Source organism: Prenolepis imparis, unplaced genomic scaffold, assembly GCF_030444845.1.
Source record: "Prenolepis imparis isolate NDT839.2.m4 unplaced genomic scaffold, iyPreImpa1.0 SCAF_4, whole genome shotgun sequence".
Lineage (NCBI taxonomy): Eukaryota > Metazoa > Arthropoda > Insecta > Hymenoptera > Formicidae > Prenolepis > Prenolepis imparis.
Genome location: NW_028141162.1, coordinates 14,551,349 through 14,564,847, shown reverse-complemented (window position 1 = coordinate 14,564,847; position 13,499 = coordinate 14,551,349). Strand labels below are relative to the sequence as shown.

The 13,499-nt window shown below is 30.6% G+C and overlaps 5 protein-coding genes across 6 annotated transcripts; 2 read left to right on the top strand and 3 right to left on the bottom strand.

Annotated features, from left to right (window-relative positions):
* Nucleotides 1–679: 679 nt before the first annotated feature.
* LOC145934851 (SAP domain-containing ribonucleoprotein) lies at nucleotides 680–2,874 on the bottom strand. Its single transcript, XM_083035654.1, has 7 exons — nucleotides 2,733–2,874; nucleotides 2,112–2,208; nucleotides 1,961–2,022; nucleotides 1,564–1,797; nucleotides 1,313–1,441; nucleotides 1,145–1,216; nucleotides 680–1,046 (listed from the first exon to the last, which is right to left on the bottom strand). Exons 1-7 carry the CDS (start codon nucleotides 2,781–2,783, stop codon nucleotides 945–947), a joined length of 747 nt encoding a protein of 248 aa, XP_082891780.1. The 5' UTR covers nucleotides 2,784–2,874; the 3' UTR covers nucleotides 680–944.
* A 466-nt stretch (nucleotides 2,875–3,340) lies between these two features.
* Nucleotides 3,341–4,529, top strand: Ufc1 (Ubiquitin-fold modifier conjugating enzyme 1). The gene is made up of 4 exons (XM_083037067.1): nucleotides 3,341–3,471; nucleotides 3,705–3,836; nucleotides 4,023–4,190; nucleotides 4,341–4,529. Exons 1-4 carry the CDS (start codon nucleotides 3,349–3,351, stop codon nucleotides 4,422–4,424), a joined length of 507 nt encoding a protein of 168 aa, XP_082893193.1. The 5' UTR covers nucleotides 3,341–3,348; the 3' UTR covers nucleotides 4,425–4,529.
* Nucleotides 4,530–4,577: 48 nt separating this feature from the next.
* On the bottom strand, nucleotides 4,578–6,303 carry LOC145935575 (arginine-hydroxylase NDUFAF5, mitochondrial). Its single transcript, XM_083037063.1, has 3 exons — nucleotides 5,246–6,303; nucleotides 4,966–5,150; nucleotides 4,578–4,866 (listed from the first exon to the last, which is right to left on the bottom strand). The coding sequence occupies exons 1-3, from the start codon at nucleotides 5,842–5,844 to the stop codon at nucleotides 4,580–4,582; spliced, it is 1,071 nt and encodes a 356-aa protein (XP_082893189.1). The 5' UTR covers nucleotides 5,845–6,303; the 3' UTR covers nucleotides 4,578–4,579.
* A 153-nt stretch (nucleotides 6,304–6,456) lies between these two features.
* Nucleotides 6,457–8,585, top strand: Rpl7a (ribosomal protein L7A). 2 transcript variants are annotated; one of them, XM_083037066.1, is made up of 6 exons: nucleotides 6,457–6,615; nucleotides 7,141–7,255; nucleotides 7,337–7,486; nucleotides 7,579–7,799; nucleotides 8,023–8,145; nucleotides 8,348–8,585. In XM_083037066.1, the coding sequence occupies exons 1-6, from the start codon at nucleotides 6,601–6,603 to the stop codon at nucleotides 8,528–8,530; spliced, it is 807 nt and encodes a 268-aa protein (XP_082893192.1). In that variant the 5' UTR covers nucleotides 6,457–6,600; the 3' UTR covers nucleotides 8,531–8,585. The 2 variants fall into 2 exon arrangements, with proteins under 2 accessions (XP_082893192.1, XP_082893191.1); XM_083037065.1 differs by having other exon boundaries at nucleotides 6,486–6,642.
* Nucleotides 8,586–8,592: 7 nt separating this feature from the next.
* Vps53 (vacuolar protein sorting 53) lies at nucleotides 8,593–12,912 on the bottom strand. Its single transcript, XM_083037061.1, has 13 exons — nucleotides 12,525–12,912; nucleotides 11,840–12,240; nucleotides 11,634–11,754; nucleotides 11,420–11,556; nucleotides 10,882–11,311; nucleotides 10,423–10,769; nucleotides 10,183–10,338; nucleotides 9,977–10,102; nucleotides 9,769–9,847; nucleotides 9,465–9,613; nucleotides 9,228–9,393; nucleotides 8,982–9,128; nucleotides 8,593–8,902 (listed from the first exon to the last, which is right to left on the bottom strand). Exons 1-13 carry the CDS (start codon nucleotides 12,609–12,611, stop codon nucleotides 8,741–8,743), a joined length of 2,508 nt encoding a protein of 835 aa, XP_082893187.1. The 5' UTR covers nucleotides 12,612–12,912; the 3' UTR covers nucleotides 8,593–8,740.
* Nucleotides 12,913–13,499: the final 587 nt, after the last annotated feature.

Genomic DNA, 13,499 nt, shown 5'->3' with positions numbered 1-13,499 from the left:
CTGATTTCTGTCAAAAAGTATTAATCGAGGATAAAGTATTATCAACATTACTACTTTAATTTTTATAACGTATTATTACTCTGAAATTTAATTAGCAAATGAATGCTTTAGTAATATTTTTTGACAGAAATCAGCTGATTTAAGCGCCAATTTGTTAATTAAGTTTTTAAATAATATATTTTAAAAATTAAAATAATAATTTGTTTAAAATAATATGTTATGGTATTTTAAACTCGATTAATATTTTTTGACAGTTATCAGTTGATTCTGTCAAAAAAATATTATTATTTTAATAATTATTTTTTAAAATATGAAATCAAAGAATGGCGCGCGCGTAGCGCGCGCTTGTGTTGTTCTAGTATATATAAAAAGATAAGAAAAATTTAGCTTTTCTTTTTATTATTGACTAGCGATAAGATATATATATATGCACATATATACATACTAAATATATCAATTGATATATTAAAATAAGATTTATTTATTCCGTGATCAAAGAAAATAATTTTTTTTTCTTTCACAGTAATATATAATTTTATTAATTTTTTGTTATATTTTGTATTTTCTTTGTACTTATACTAAAATTTTGAAATATTTTTCATATTAATATCAAAATAACTATGTATATACTAAATCATTATTAAATGACATGTTGCACATGCAAGTATTTTATTAGTATAATACGTCCATTTACATTTCTAAGGGCCATCCTTTAGTTATAAGAAATTTAAATATGATATAAAAAGTCATATAAAGCAACCAAAAATAAAAATTAACAATTCAATACTGAAATGATAATGGTAGCATGAGCAGTTATTTTTAAATAATCTTCATTGTTTTATATATATAATATATATATATATAATAGCTTTATATTGAAAATAAGAAAAACTTAATTTAAGATTTATAATTTAGATCTTCGTTTTAATATATAATACCGAGTATCATTTAACAATCTTAACTTTATTGTGAGATACTTTACTCTCGTTGGGCTGTACTTCACCGAATCTAGCTTTTCTTTTCTCCAATCGTTCAGCCAATTCAGCCTAAAAAAAATCATACAATAATAAAATAGTGATGAAGTAAATATATGTAAGCCTTCAAAATGAAAGCATGCATATATTTACAAAGATTATTTGCTTACTTTTTCCATCACACTAGATACAGAAGTTCCAAATCTTTCGCCACGTTTCTTCAGTGTTTCGAAAGTAGTATTCTATATTAAGAATTAAAAATTAATATAAAATAATTCTATATACAAATTAACAATTTGTTCTGATAACATAAATTATAAAAACTGTTAATTTCTTACCACAGGTGTTTTTATGGATGCGGCCGATTTATTATTTTGATTATTGACGTTAAATCGAGCTAACCTAGCTTCCTTTTTTGCAGTCTCAGATAATGGCATTCCAAATTTTTTAGCTCTCATCTCTAATCTCTGTTAAAGAATTATAATTATATATTATCATAAACAATGTAGTAGAAAAAACAAATTTTATTACATTGTTCAGGCTTTTGATATATGTTTTAACAGATAAAAATGATATATTTTTTAATTACCTCTTTTGTGCTAAGCTCTGATAGTTTAATAATCTTTTTCTCTGATGGTGCAGCATCAAGTTCTACAGTTTTATTTTCATTTTTTTCCACTTGATCGTTTTTAATTTCTTCGAGTACAGGTTTGCGGTTTAGCACTATTTTTTTCGCATTGGTATTATTGCTCTCAGACAATTTTCGTTTCTCAGGTAGTACCTGTGAATCTGGCTTACTGGATAATTCTTCTATTTCTTCATCCTGTAAGTAATTCAAACTTATCGCACGCACACATATACACTCTTCCATACATATATATATAGTAAACAATTTTTGAGATATATTTAATATTTAACTCTATCAGTTATATAGCTAAATATATTATTATCAATATCATATTATATAAATATACAACAGGACTTACCCCAAGTACTTCATCTTCATCTAAAATTTCTTCTGTAGTTTCATCCAAGGATAGCGCAGAATCTATAAAATATAAACAAAATTCTTTTATAAAAAGATATACTCCAAAATTATCAATCAAAACAAAGAAAGAAACAAAAATGAAAACAGACCTCCCTGGATTGCCAATTGAAGCCTTTCTACCAATTCGTTTTTATTGCCCACAGTAGAAAGTCCTCTTTGCTTTAATTCTACCCTCAGATCAGCCACCTAATAAAGATACAAAAAAAAATTGTTTATATAAAATAAATAAACATTTATGTTGTGCTTATAATTAAATGTTAAATATTGTCATATTTACAGAGCCTGTTCTACTGATAAAATATGCTTTATTCTGAGAATAAAAAAATTGTAATCTTCGGCAATATATTTTCGATGACTATTGCTGTTCAAAAAATTAATGACATATTAAGTAGAATTTAATTACTATAAAGAATTTTCTAAGTAAGTTACTTTTCAGTTGAGACTATAGTTTTAATATTCTAGAGCTTGTAGAAAGATGTAATTTGCAAATATAAGAAGAAATATTGAAAATTGCTGTATGTATCAATTGATTGATGAGATGGAAGTTTACAATTGATAGCGGAAATAGATAGATAAAGATGAAGTAATTTTTCGAATCAAAGGACGCTAAGTTGTCGGTGTGATTTTCCAAGTTGCAGGAAAATTAATGGTTAGGGTATCATCAAACTTACGAATATCACTGCATATACAAGTCGATTTACGATATTTACCTTCATTTTTGACAGTTCAGTCAATCCTTTTTCGTAGGACGAGTCAGCCATAGCGTATTTGTCAAATTTATCTCAATTTACAACTGTTATTGATGCTTGATATAACATTTCACATTACCATTCTCTCTCTACAACGATAATTTCTCACACATATAAATCTATATAGATAGAACCACATTGGCAGTTCCGACTCTGAAATCCAACCAATCAAATGCAAGCCGGACAATCGATTGATCGAAATGTCAAGTAAGTGCGCATTAGAATTAGAGGTGCGTTCGAAAATCTGATTCGTGGACTAAAGTTCAATTGACCAATCAGGATAAAGAAATCTTTGCTCCTTTTCTTTCTTATTGGTCAATTAAATGCTATTTTATCCCATAAATTTTCAAAGAATTTGGACGAAAAAAAAGAAATATAAGAATAAAGTTTCGAAATATAAATTAAATGTTACGAATTATATGTTAATTTTATAATTATTTGATTGCTGATTGTTATTTTTATGCTCAAGTTTAGTGAAGCGCAGTTGGCTGTACTGATACACGATAAAAGATAAAAGTGATATGTATCATATATACATGTAACATCAACTTTACTGAATGTAAATTAATTTGTCGAGATGGTGGATGAATCAACGAGGAAAACTTTAAGTAACATTCCATTATTGCAAACAAAAGCCAGTCCCAGAGATAAAGATTTATGGGTACAAAGATTGAAGGAAGAGTATCAAGCTCTAATTAAGGTAAAGAGTTTCATACGATTATCTTTCCTTTCAAGATTGTGTAAATGTCATTTCCATATGGTCAGCTCTGTTTCTGTAAATAGATATTAAAAACATGTATAAAAAATTAATTTATCATTAGCTAAATTGTTAAAAAACAGAATATTTTTATCATGGAAATATTTTATGTAATAAATTAAATTACATGAATATTATTATTGACATTTAGATTTAACTGTGTAATCTGGTTATAGTATGTCAGAAATAATAAAGAAGCAGACAATGATTGGTTTCGACTGGAATCGAACAAGGAGGGTACCAAGTGGTTTGGCAAATGCTGGTATATTCAGAATTTCCTGAAGTATGAATTTGATATAGAATTTGATGTAAGTAACTTTTTATATGTACAGTTATTTTGATTTATTCTATTTAAATAAAAATTATCTAAATAAAGTTCTATTTATAAATAACATTTTATATTCACACTTATAAAATTACCAAAATTATTAATAAGTTATTAAAATATTTCAATAGACTGTAAACTTACTCAGTAATGTATTTTTCTTTCTTAGATTCCTGTTACGTATCCCACAACAGCGCCTGAAATTGCTTTACCAGAATTAGATGGCAAAACAGCAAAAATGTATAGAGGAGGTAAGATTTGCCTCACTGAACATTTCAAGCCATTGTGGGCTCGCAATGTACCCAAATTTGGCATTGCTCATGCAATGGCTCTTGGTGTAAGTTTAATTATATATATCTAATGTAATTAAAGATCTAAAACAAAAGCATTAAATGTATAAAATTTTATAATTTTATAAAGGATATAAAAATTTTTACATTGAAATAGCCTTATAAGATGTAAAGATTTTAAGCAAGTTATTTTTCAGTTAGGACCATGGTTGGCAGTCGAGATTCCAGAACTTATAGAAAGAGGTGTTGTAGTTCACAAGGAAAGTGAAAAGAAATCGTGAATATTATACATAAACAGTGAATAAATGCAATTATTGGTAAATAATAAATTATTTTTTTACGCCTATTATTTGAAAGAGAATTTATAATATATATATTGAGATTTTACACATTAAAGTCTTTATTATTAATTAATTAATAAATACTATTTAATATGCTATTTTTCATCGTCTAATTTTATTTTCTTGCTGCTTTTAATGACTTCGTCAAGCCTATACAAGTCCTTGAGTGACACTTCTCCTGTCCCCCTCTCGAGAGGCTTTGGTTGAGATGTATCTGGTTTCCATCCCAACATATATATTATTTGAAACGTGGCAGGAACAGACACGGTGTTATCTTCTCTAATTTTTCCATACAATTCTTTATATATGGATGCTGCTGCAATCAATGTATCTCTTGGTAAGTGTAAGTTACGATTCCTAGCTGCATTATTTTCGGCCATTCCTAAACAAGTAAAAATTTCTCATATAGAATATAAAATCTTATATGCCTATTAAATAATTCTTATCTAATTAAAAGCTTTTTTATAGTATAATAATTCACCTTTCAAGTCCCACATAAGTTCAAACATACTTGGATAACCAATGACTATTTCGTCAGTGTCGATAGTCAACATAGTGAAATTCGCTCTCGTTAATAGAGATCCAATGTCTTTAATTTCTACAAAAGGTGAAATATGCGGCGAAATCCCACCGTTTCTCTCGAGTTCAGCTAATTGCAAGGAACTTCTATATTATCAGAATTAATGACAAAAAATAATAAATGCAGGTAAATGCAAGGTATCCTAAAATCCTCAATATAATCCTGGAAATTTTACCTTTACCTCAACTCGTAAAGAGTATCACCGCCAAATACAGCCGCCAGAAAGACTCCGTCATTTTTTAGACAACTATTGATACGTCGGAAACATCCGGGAAGATCATTGATCCAGTGAAGGCTCAGAGAACTGATCACCATGTCGAAGCTGTCAGGTTCGAAGGAGAGATTCTCCTCATCGATGACCTCCTTCTTGACTCTCACTCCCTTTGTGGTGTCAATTTGCTGCAAGAAACTTGGACTCATCTCGGCCAACACCAATTCCTCCACGGACTCGTCGAGGATTCGCCTGGATACGTGACCTCGACCGCATCCCAGATCGAGAACCCTGCCGAACTTCCGTTTGATGTCGAATATCCGGTCAGACAGCCTGTCACCCACCTCGTCCTTGAGGTAGTCGTACAGATGAACATCGGCGTTCCTTGCAGCGCGTTCGCGCTGCAGCAGCTTCGTCCTCCTGTCGAACACGTTCATCGGACTGTCGGACGGCAACGAGGACATTGACGCCGCATTGTTACATCTGGGATTTGACAAGTTTAACTTGTCATGTATCAGGCAATTGCGTAATGTCCGATTTGTTCCACGAAACAGAATTTTCGATGCCATTTTTGCAGAGATGTACAAATGCTAAAGGTTCTTATTTTCTTTTATCTGTCTTCCTTTTAGAATACACTTTTCTCCACTTAATTTTTTGTTTGTTTCCGCGAGAACACTTAGATAATTTTCGAATTTATTTCATATCTCTCTTATCGGGATTAAACTATTGAAATTCTACCGATATCTATTAATTAACAACAGAAGATTTATAATTATGATTCGATCGAATTAAGGTTAGGTTAGGTTAGGTTTAAGGTTAAGAACCTAAGAAAGGAATATTTTTCGAACCACAGTTTAGCGGATCTTATATATATTATTATATTTTAAATTTAATTTTATTATATATTTATTTAATTTTTTGTTTTTTTATTTGATATTTCATATTTTTATATTCTCGTATTATCGATTTGACTGGCAGGGGGGTGGGGAGTTAGGCAGCTGAGGCGGGGTGAGGGAATGCGCGCGCATCCCCCCACCCCGCCCCAGGCCCCAGTCCTAGCGCGACGCAAGGTTGAAGGTCGAACGTCGAACGCGCCGCGCACATCGACACGCGCTCTCTCTCCCGTCTCCCGTCCCGTGGATTTGACTCTCTTGTAATTTTCGTGATCGATGACAAACATAAATGTCAAAATGGCGCTTTTGGTGGCGCCACTGTCCGCGAAATTTCTTTTACCTCGTCGGCATAATTCGCGTTGTGTTTAGCGTGGTGCCACATTTTACATCCAGCGGGATTTAACGAAATCCTACGGATTTTTAGCCAGAAAGATGGTTCAGAAGAAGGTAAAACCGCTGCACCCTCGCGCACAAGTAATATTTTCACCAAATAGCATTGTGAATAAATAATATCGACGTTCAAAATATCTGCATGTTGACCCTTTAGTCTATAACATAAAAATATGTTTTTGTTGCACACTGATCTGTTTTTATTACTATTTACAGTTTAATTATCGTAAACTTCAATGCTTCTCAATATGTAATAAATATCGAATAATCGGTTCATTAACTTTAATAATTTATAACCTAATTTTATAATGTGAGAAAAATAATCAGATTTTAACGCCATGACGAGAAGTGAATGGCATTCATTCAGAATAAACGTAGTTCTTGTCATTACATTAAATTTTCTATCAAATAAAAAAGATAATTAAGTTGTTGAATTAAAAAAAAATATATTTTTTTGTAAAAATGACAATAACATATACATAGCATATCTAGTTATATATTTTATTAAAATTATATGCTTATGATTTTATCGCGAAAATTTTATTAATTATATCTTGATATCTTAATTTCATTCAAATACAGCCAAAGAAGAAGGTAGGAAAAAAGGTAGCTGCCGCTCCATTGGCAGTAAAGAAGGTTGAGCCAAAAAAGGTGACCAACCCACTTTTTGAAAAACGAACACGTAACTTTGGCATTGGTAAGTCAAAATAATTTGATTAGTTTGTACTTAATAGCTTGATAATAATCTGAAGTGACATAAAATTTCATTAAATTTCAGGGCAGGACATTCAGCCGGCACGTGATCTGAGCCGCTTTGTAAGATGGCCCAAATATATTCGTATCCAGCGCCAAAGGGCTGTGTTGCAAAAGAGATTGAAAGTACCACCAACGATCAATCAATTTACGCAAACATTAGACAAGCAAACAGGTAACTTTTATAAATATATGTTTTATGTAATATTTTTATAAAGATTTGTGTGTATATATATATATGAAACAAAATATTTTTATATGTTGTAGCTACACAGTTGTTCAAGGTATTGGAAAAGTATCGACCTGAATCAGCAGCCATGAAAAAGGCAAGGTTGAAGGCAAGAGCTGAACAAAAAATTGCGAAAAAGGAAGATGCGCCGACAAAACGACCAAATGTCATCCGCTATGGGACCAACACAGTGACCACATTAGTGGAACAAAAGAAGGCCCAGCTGGTTGTTATTGCGCATGATGTTGATCCTTTGGAGGTTCGAATTTATTTATAATATTACATTTTGTGCGAAAGTTCTGTTTAACCATTCCATCTGCTTAACCTAAACTATGATGAAAAATTTCTTCACCTGAGGAGCAAAAGTATAACTTTTTTTCATTGGATGAAAAATGACATCTGAGCTATATTTTTTATTGGCACTTACATGAAAAATAATACCTAATTATAATGCTAACATAATCCATTTTTTATTGATACAGATTGTGTTATTCCTTCCTGCTTTGTGTCGTAAAATGGGTGTTCCATACTGTATCATCAAGGGAAAGGCGCGCTTGGGACGTCTGGTCAGGCGTAAGACCTGCACAACAGTTGCTCTGACACAGGTACGTAAGCTATATTTACTTTTTTGTATTTGAATTATTGTAATTTAGTCTGATCAATTGATCTTATGATGAATACAATAGAGCCAATCCAATGATAAATTGTGATTATTTAAATTATTTTCTGATATAGGTTTACAAAAATCGGATATTTGCACTTTTATTTCGATTATAAAATATATTACACTGCTATATATTATTTTAGGTGGATTCTGGCGATAGAGCCAATTTCGCTAAGATTGTTGAAGCTATTAAGACAAACTTCAATGATCGATATGACGAAATTAGACGTCATTGGGGTGGTGGTTTGTTAGGAAGTAAATCTGCTGCGAGAATAGCAAAATTGGAAAAAGCTAAAGCAAAGGAACTTGCTCAAAAGCAAGGTTAAAATTTTGGGCGACATTTACAGCTTATATTAAAAAATAAAGGAAAAAATACATCTATATCTATATTTATTTGATAAAGTATTCCCACACATTCACATATTTTTCCATTTTGTATAAAGGGGGTTTTCTTTATTATCCTAACTTAAAATAAAAATTCGTATATGTTAAATACGTACAATTACAATGAAAAAATATTAAGATATTTAATATTTTTAAATTCTTTTCTTGACAAGCTTTTCCAGTCTTTTAATTCTTCCAGCTTCATGTTCTGGACTATCGTGCACTACGTGACTCTTTGTAGCGTTTGCAGTATTCGCGCTTTCGAGTTGTTTAAATTGCTCAACAAATTGAATTTGTTCAGTCTTTTTCAATCCCTAGAATATATATAAATTTAATTAAATATTTATCTGAATAAGAATATGATAAACTGTAACTTTTATGTGCAAAAATTACCTTCATATCTAAAATTTTTTGGAATTCTAAAGATTGCAAATCAGGTAAATGCATTCTACACTGTTTGACAAAGTCCGTGGGAGATTCAATTGAGGACATTACAATCTTTAATATCATTTCAGCATTTGCCATTCCTTTAACCACAACCTAGATGACGATAAGTAATAATATATATCAAAATTAATAGATAATATACATCAAGTATATATTATATACACATATTTATATCTTATAAATTATAATTACCTTAGTATATGTTATTGGAGCTTTTCTTTGTACTTGATAACCTGTCGATGGAAGATCCAACAAAGCTGTTTTTAACATATGGACATCTAGTAACAATTGTTCAGCGCCGACGGCGTTTAATGGCTTACATTTAAATAATTGTTGTACTAATTTTGCTATAAAAGAGCTGAAAAATAGTACATAATGAAATCTCAAAAAGAATGACTTAAATTCATGTCGCTATAACAAATATTTTACCTGGCAAATTTGAGACAAAACTGTGTGAAATATTTTCGACAAGAAGATAGTCTATCTCGGATGGTGGGTATTGTTTGTCGAAGATGCGCTATTATGGTATTAACATAATTACTTTGATCACCTACTACTTCCACAGAACTCCACTGTACCTACAAAAAAATTATATTTTTAAGTATTAATATTTTGTTAATAGATTATGAAATGAAATATTATTAATTTTAGTACTTGTAAAATATATCATATTTGAATTATTTTACAGTGCAACTATATTTGTGTCACTAATAAAAAATTACACTTTATCTACCTTAGTCATAGCAGTCAACGCAGATTCACAAGCTGTTTCTAAATCTTGAACTAGCAATTGGATGCAGTGAGAAATTACCCTAAAAACAATTGATTTAAATTAATAACTCAATGATATACATATACACCCACATACACTCTTTGATGATATTCTTTTTAGATACATTAAAAATTATAAATAATAAATTAGAAGAGAAAAAAATATATACTTGTGGAAATTATCTTGTTCTTGAGATAAAACAATTTTGTCGGAATAGCATTTATCTGTCTTCTCACGAAGCTTCCCCTCCAATTGTTGAGTCGTTTCTAAACAATACTCCGCAGTTGTTAAGATACTGAAAAGTATATTTTCATAATTTTTCACTTTTCCAGAACAGAAATAAAGAATTAATAACAGATATACTTATATATTTACCAGCATATACGAGATTGTTCCTCTTTGTTAAATCTGGCAATTTCTCCTTCTTTCAAAAAACTCTGGAAATTTTGTATAAAGCCTGACGTTGATAGATCTCGGAAGTCACGTGTGATATTGCTCATGCTAGTGCCGATACCTGCATTACCTCCGATTCTATATAATAATATATGATTACATATACAAGTAAACACAAATTTTGTAAGTATTATATTCATTTGTACATTTGTTTGGACCTACTTTGGCAAATTATTCTGTAAGATCTTGATTGCATATTCCCGTAGGTATTTTTGGAAGGTTTCGGTAAGGCTAAGCATAATTAAGCCAGTGCTAAGTTGCGTACACTGCAACATACATTTCTTATAAAACACAAACAGATCGGCACACGAGCTCAAAACACTGCTTGGACCTTCAATGCCATCGAATTCTTTGGCACCTGGTGGCTGCGTTTTAGAATCGGACACGAACTTATCCATTAGATCTGCTAAATTGCGATCTAAACTTTCTATATAGATATTCAGGTATGACTCGAAACATCTTCCTATAAGATTTGCGAATGGAGAAGGTTTCGATTTTTCAGCTTCAATCTAAATTAACAAAACATTATATACATTTTTAATAATATATACATATGGTTGCACATATATATATATATATATATATATATATATATAAATAATGTACATGCAATTTTAATACCTTCTCATTTTCTTCTTCAAATGGATTTCCTGGGACTTGTTCAGTCACCTCATTATTGACTATTACACTTTTAGCATCAGTAGTCTCCAAAGTACTTCCGATAAAACGTTTTGCCAGCAGTGACTCAAAGTTACTAGTTCTCTGAATTGCGTAAAGCAATAATTTAACATCTATTTCACTACGTCTCTTGTTCATCAATTTGGTGAGATCTTCACGCGTAACATGGCAGAATTGTACGGCTATTCGCTCGGAAATCTCCCAATCTTGAGGAAAGATTGTACCAAATTTAGATTCAAAATCGAGTAGATGTTTCTTGATCCATGCGTATCTTCGATCTATTTTATCCAACCAAGCAAAATCCTGATTTTCATCAAATAAATGTGCGTACTCTTGCAATTGGATATTTACAAACCAGATGAGCAGATCTTTCCTTTCAGAAAAAAGTACATAAAATACTAGATATTGTTATTACAAATCTTGAGATTTTTACTAATAATAATAATATTATATAAATATCATAATTATTTAATATACATACTTCACTTTAGGATCTAATACTGATAATACTAAACATCCTTCTGTTAACTGATTGAAATGCTTTGGATTCTGGCCTGAAAAAGCTTGTTTGAAATCTGCTGTAATCTGCTGAGCCAACTCAACATGAATTTGATGTACCTGTTTTTAGACAAACAAAAACATGTTGAAAAGAATAATTCTATTCATTATCAAAAGAACATAACTTGTACTCTTACTTGATCAGATAATTGCTTCACTTGTGGTATGTCCATATAGCTGTTAAAATGTTGCATCACTTCCATCACTGCTTGCAATGGTAAGATAATTTCTCCATATTGTTTCTTTTGCGTTAATACTCTAGATTGATCAAAGAAATGCACAGTAGATTTATAATTCACACAATAATATGTAAATAATATTTTTAATATCATGCAATATATACTTTAAGGTATCTACTCCTTCTACAAGCATGTGCAAATGATTCAGCGCTGTTATTGAGGCAGTAAGATTTCTTTTAGCAAAATCCAATTGCTTAATATCCCTTGTAATTTCTTTGACCACTTCTTCCGATTGTTCTGCTTTATCTTTTATATCTTTTATATGAATAAATAATTGTCTTATCACTTTTTGTGCATCTTCTAACGCCGCTCTACCATCTTGCCCTACATTTGTCTGACCACGTACGACTGATCGTATATCCTTATCAATATTATGTATTTTAAGTTGCATATCATTCACTACATCATCAATGTTTGACAAAGATTGTTCCGTAGGGAATAAAGAATTTATATAATCCACCACATTAAAATTGGATTGATCTAATGGATCGGTGCTAGGCAAGACCTAATAATAAGAAAAATAGTATTATAGAATTGTTGTAAAACTGCATTTTATAGATTATTATATACATATAACTATTTATAATAAATGCTAAAGTAACCAGTGTCCAAAAAAAGAAAAAAGAAGATAGATATAATAAAATGAAAATTTTTTATTCAATATAAGAATTATTACATTGCACATACAAAAGAGATTAATATATAATAATAATGAGTAAATTTTGCAGGAAAGCTGTCATCGAACGGCAGCAAAGACAATTTTGACAGCTAATTCACAACGGCCCTAACCTGTTCGATCACATTCTGCACGTTTGGTGGGAATGTATAGATTGTAGAGCGCAATTCCTCTAAATCATCTTCCTCGTGATTTTCCATGGTGCTGCGAACGGATACGATTATACTTCACGCAAGCATTTCGTTACACTTGATTCGTGTATGCGATTGTGACAAGGTAAGGTAAATGTGGCAGATGAGGCTATTGTATATATATGTTTACGAACGAGACATTTAATGACGTTTATGAATGAGACACGAGTAATCGTTACGTCACGATAAATCGATCGATTACGCTGTGCGATACGAGTTTTTTAAAAGCAACAAGCTTAGGGCCGGTTTCACCATCTCTGATTAACTCAATCGGCCGATTAAACTATATCTTTGTCTCTTTTTAAGAACGTAGCTGAAAAGAGACAAAGATATAGTTTAATCGGTCGATTGAGTTAATCGGAGATGGTGAAACCGGCCCTTAGCAATTCTATTTTTTGTAAATTTCTTAATTTTAATACTAGAGTATATATCTAATGTGTTCTAATCCTAAAAGATTAAGAAATGGACCAAAAAATGATATTGATCGATTTTGGTTTCTATTAGAAGACTCTCATATGTACATTCATATTTCATAGAAAATTATATCTAACGATGATAAAAATTCTTATCTCTTATCATTTATTTGTGAACTTCGTGTAAATAATTCTGAAAAAAGTCGCTCTTATGAATATAATTATATATTAATATATTAAATATTTTAAATAGATTTAACATTTCATTACAAGATCGCGAGAAATAAGAACTCAATACATTATTTTTATTCTTCAAAGTCAGAGATTCGGCACAATACATCCAATACTTTTCTCATACTTTCCTATTTTCTGATCCCTAACAAAACACAGGATTTAATTACATCCTTTAGATGTCTTATGGACATCTTTTGAACATGTATTCTGTTAGGGATAAGAATAGAGAAATATATATATATAGAGAAAT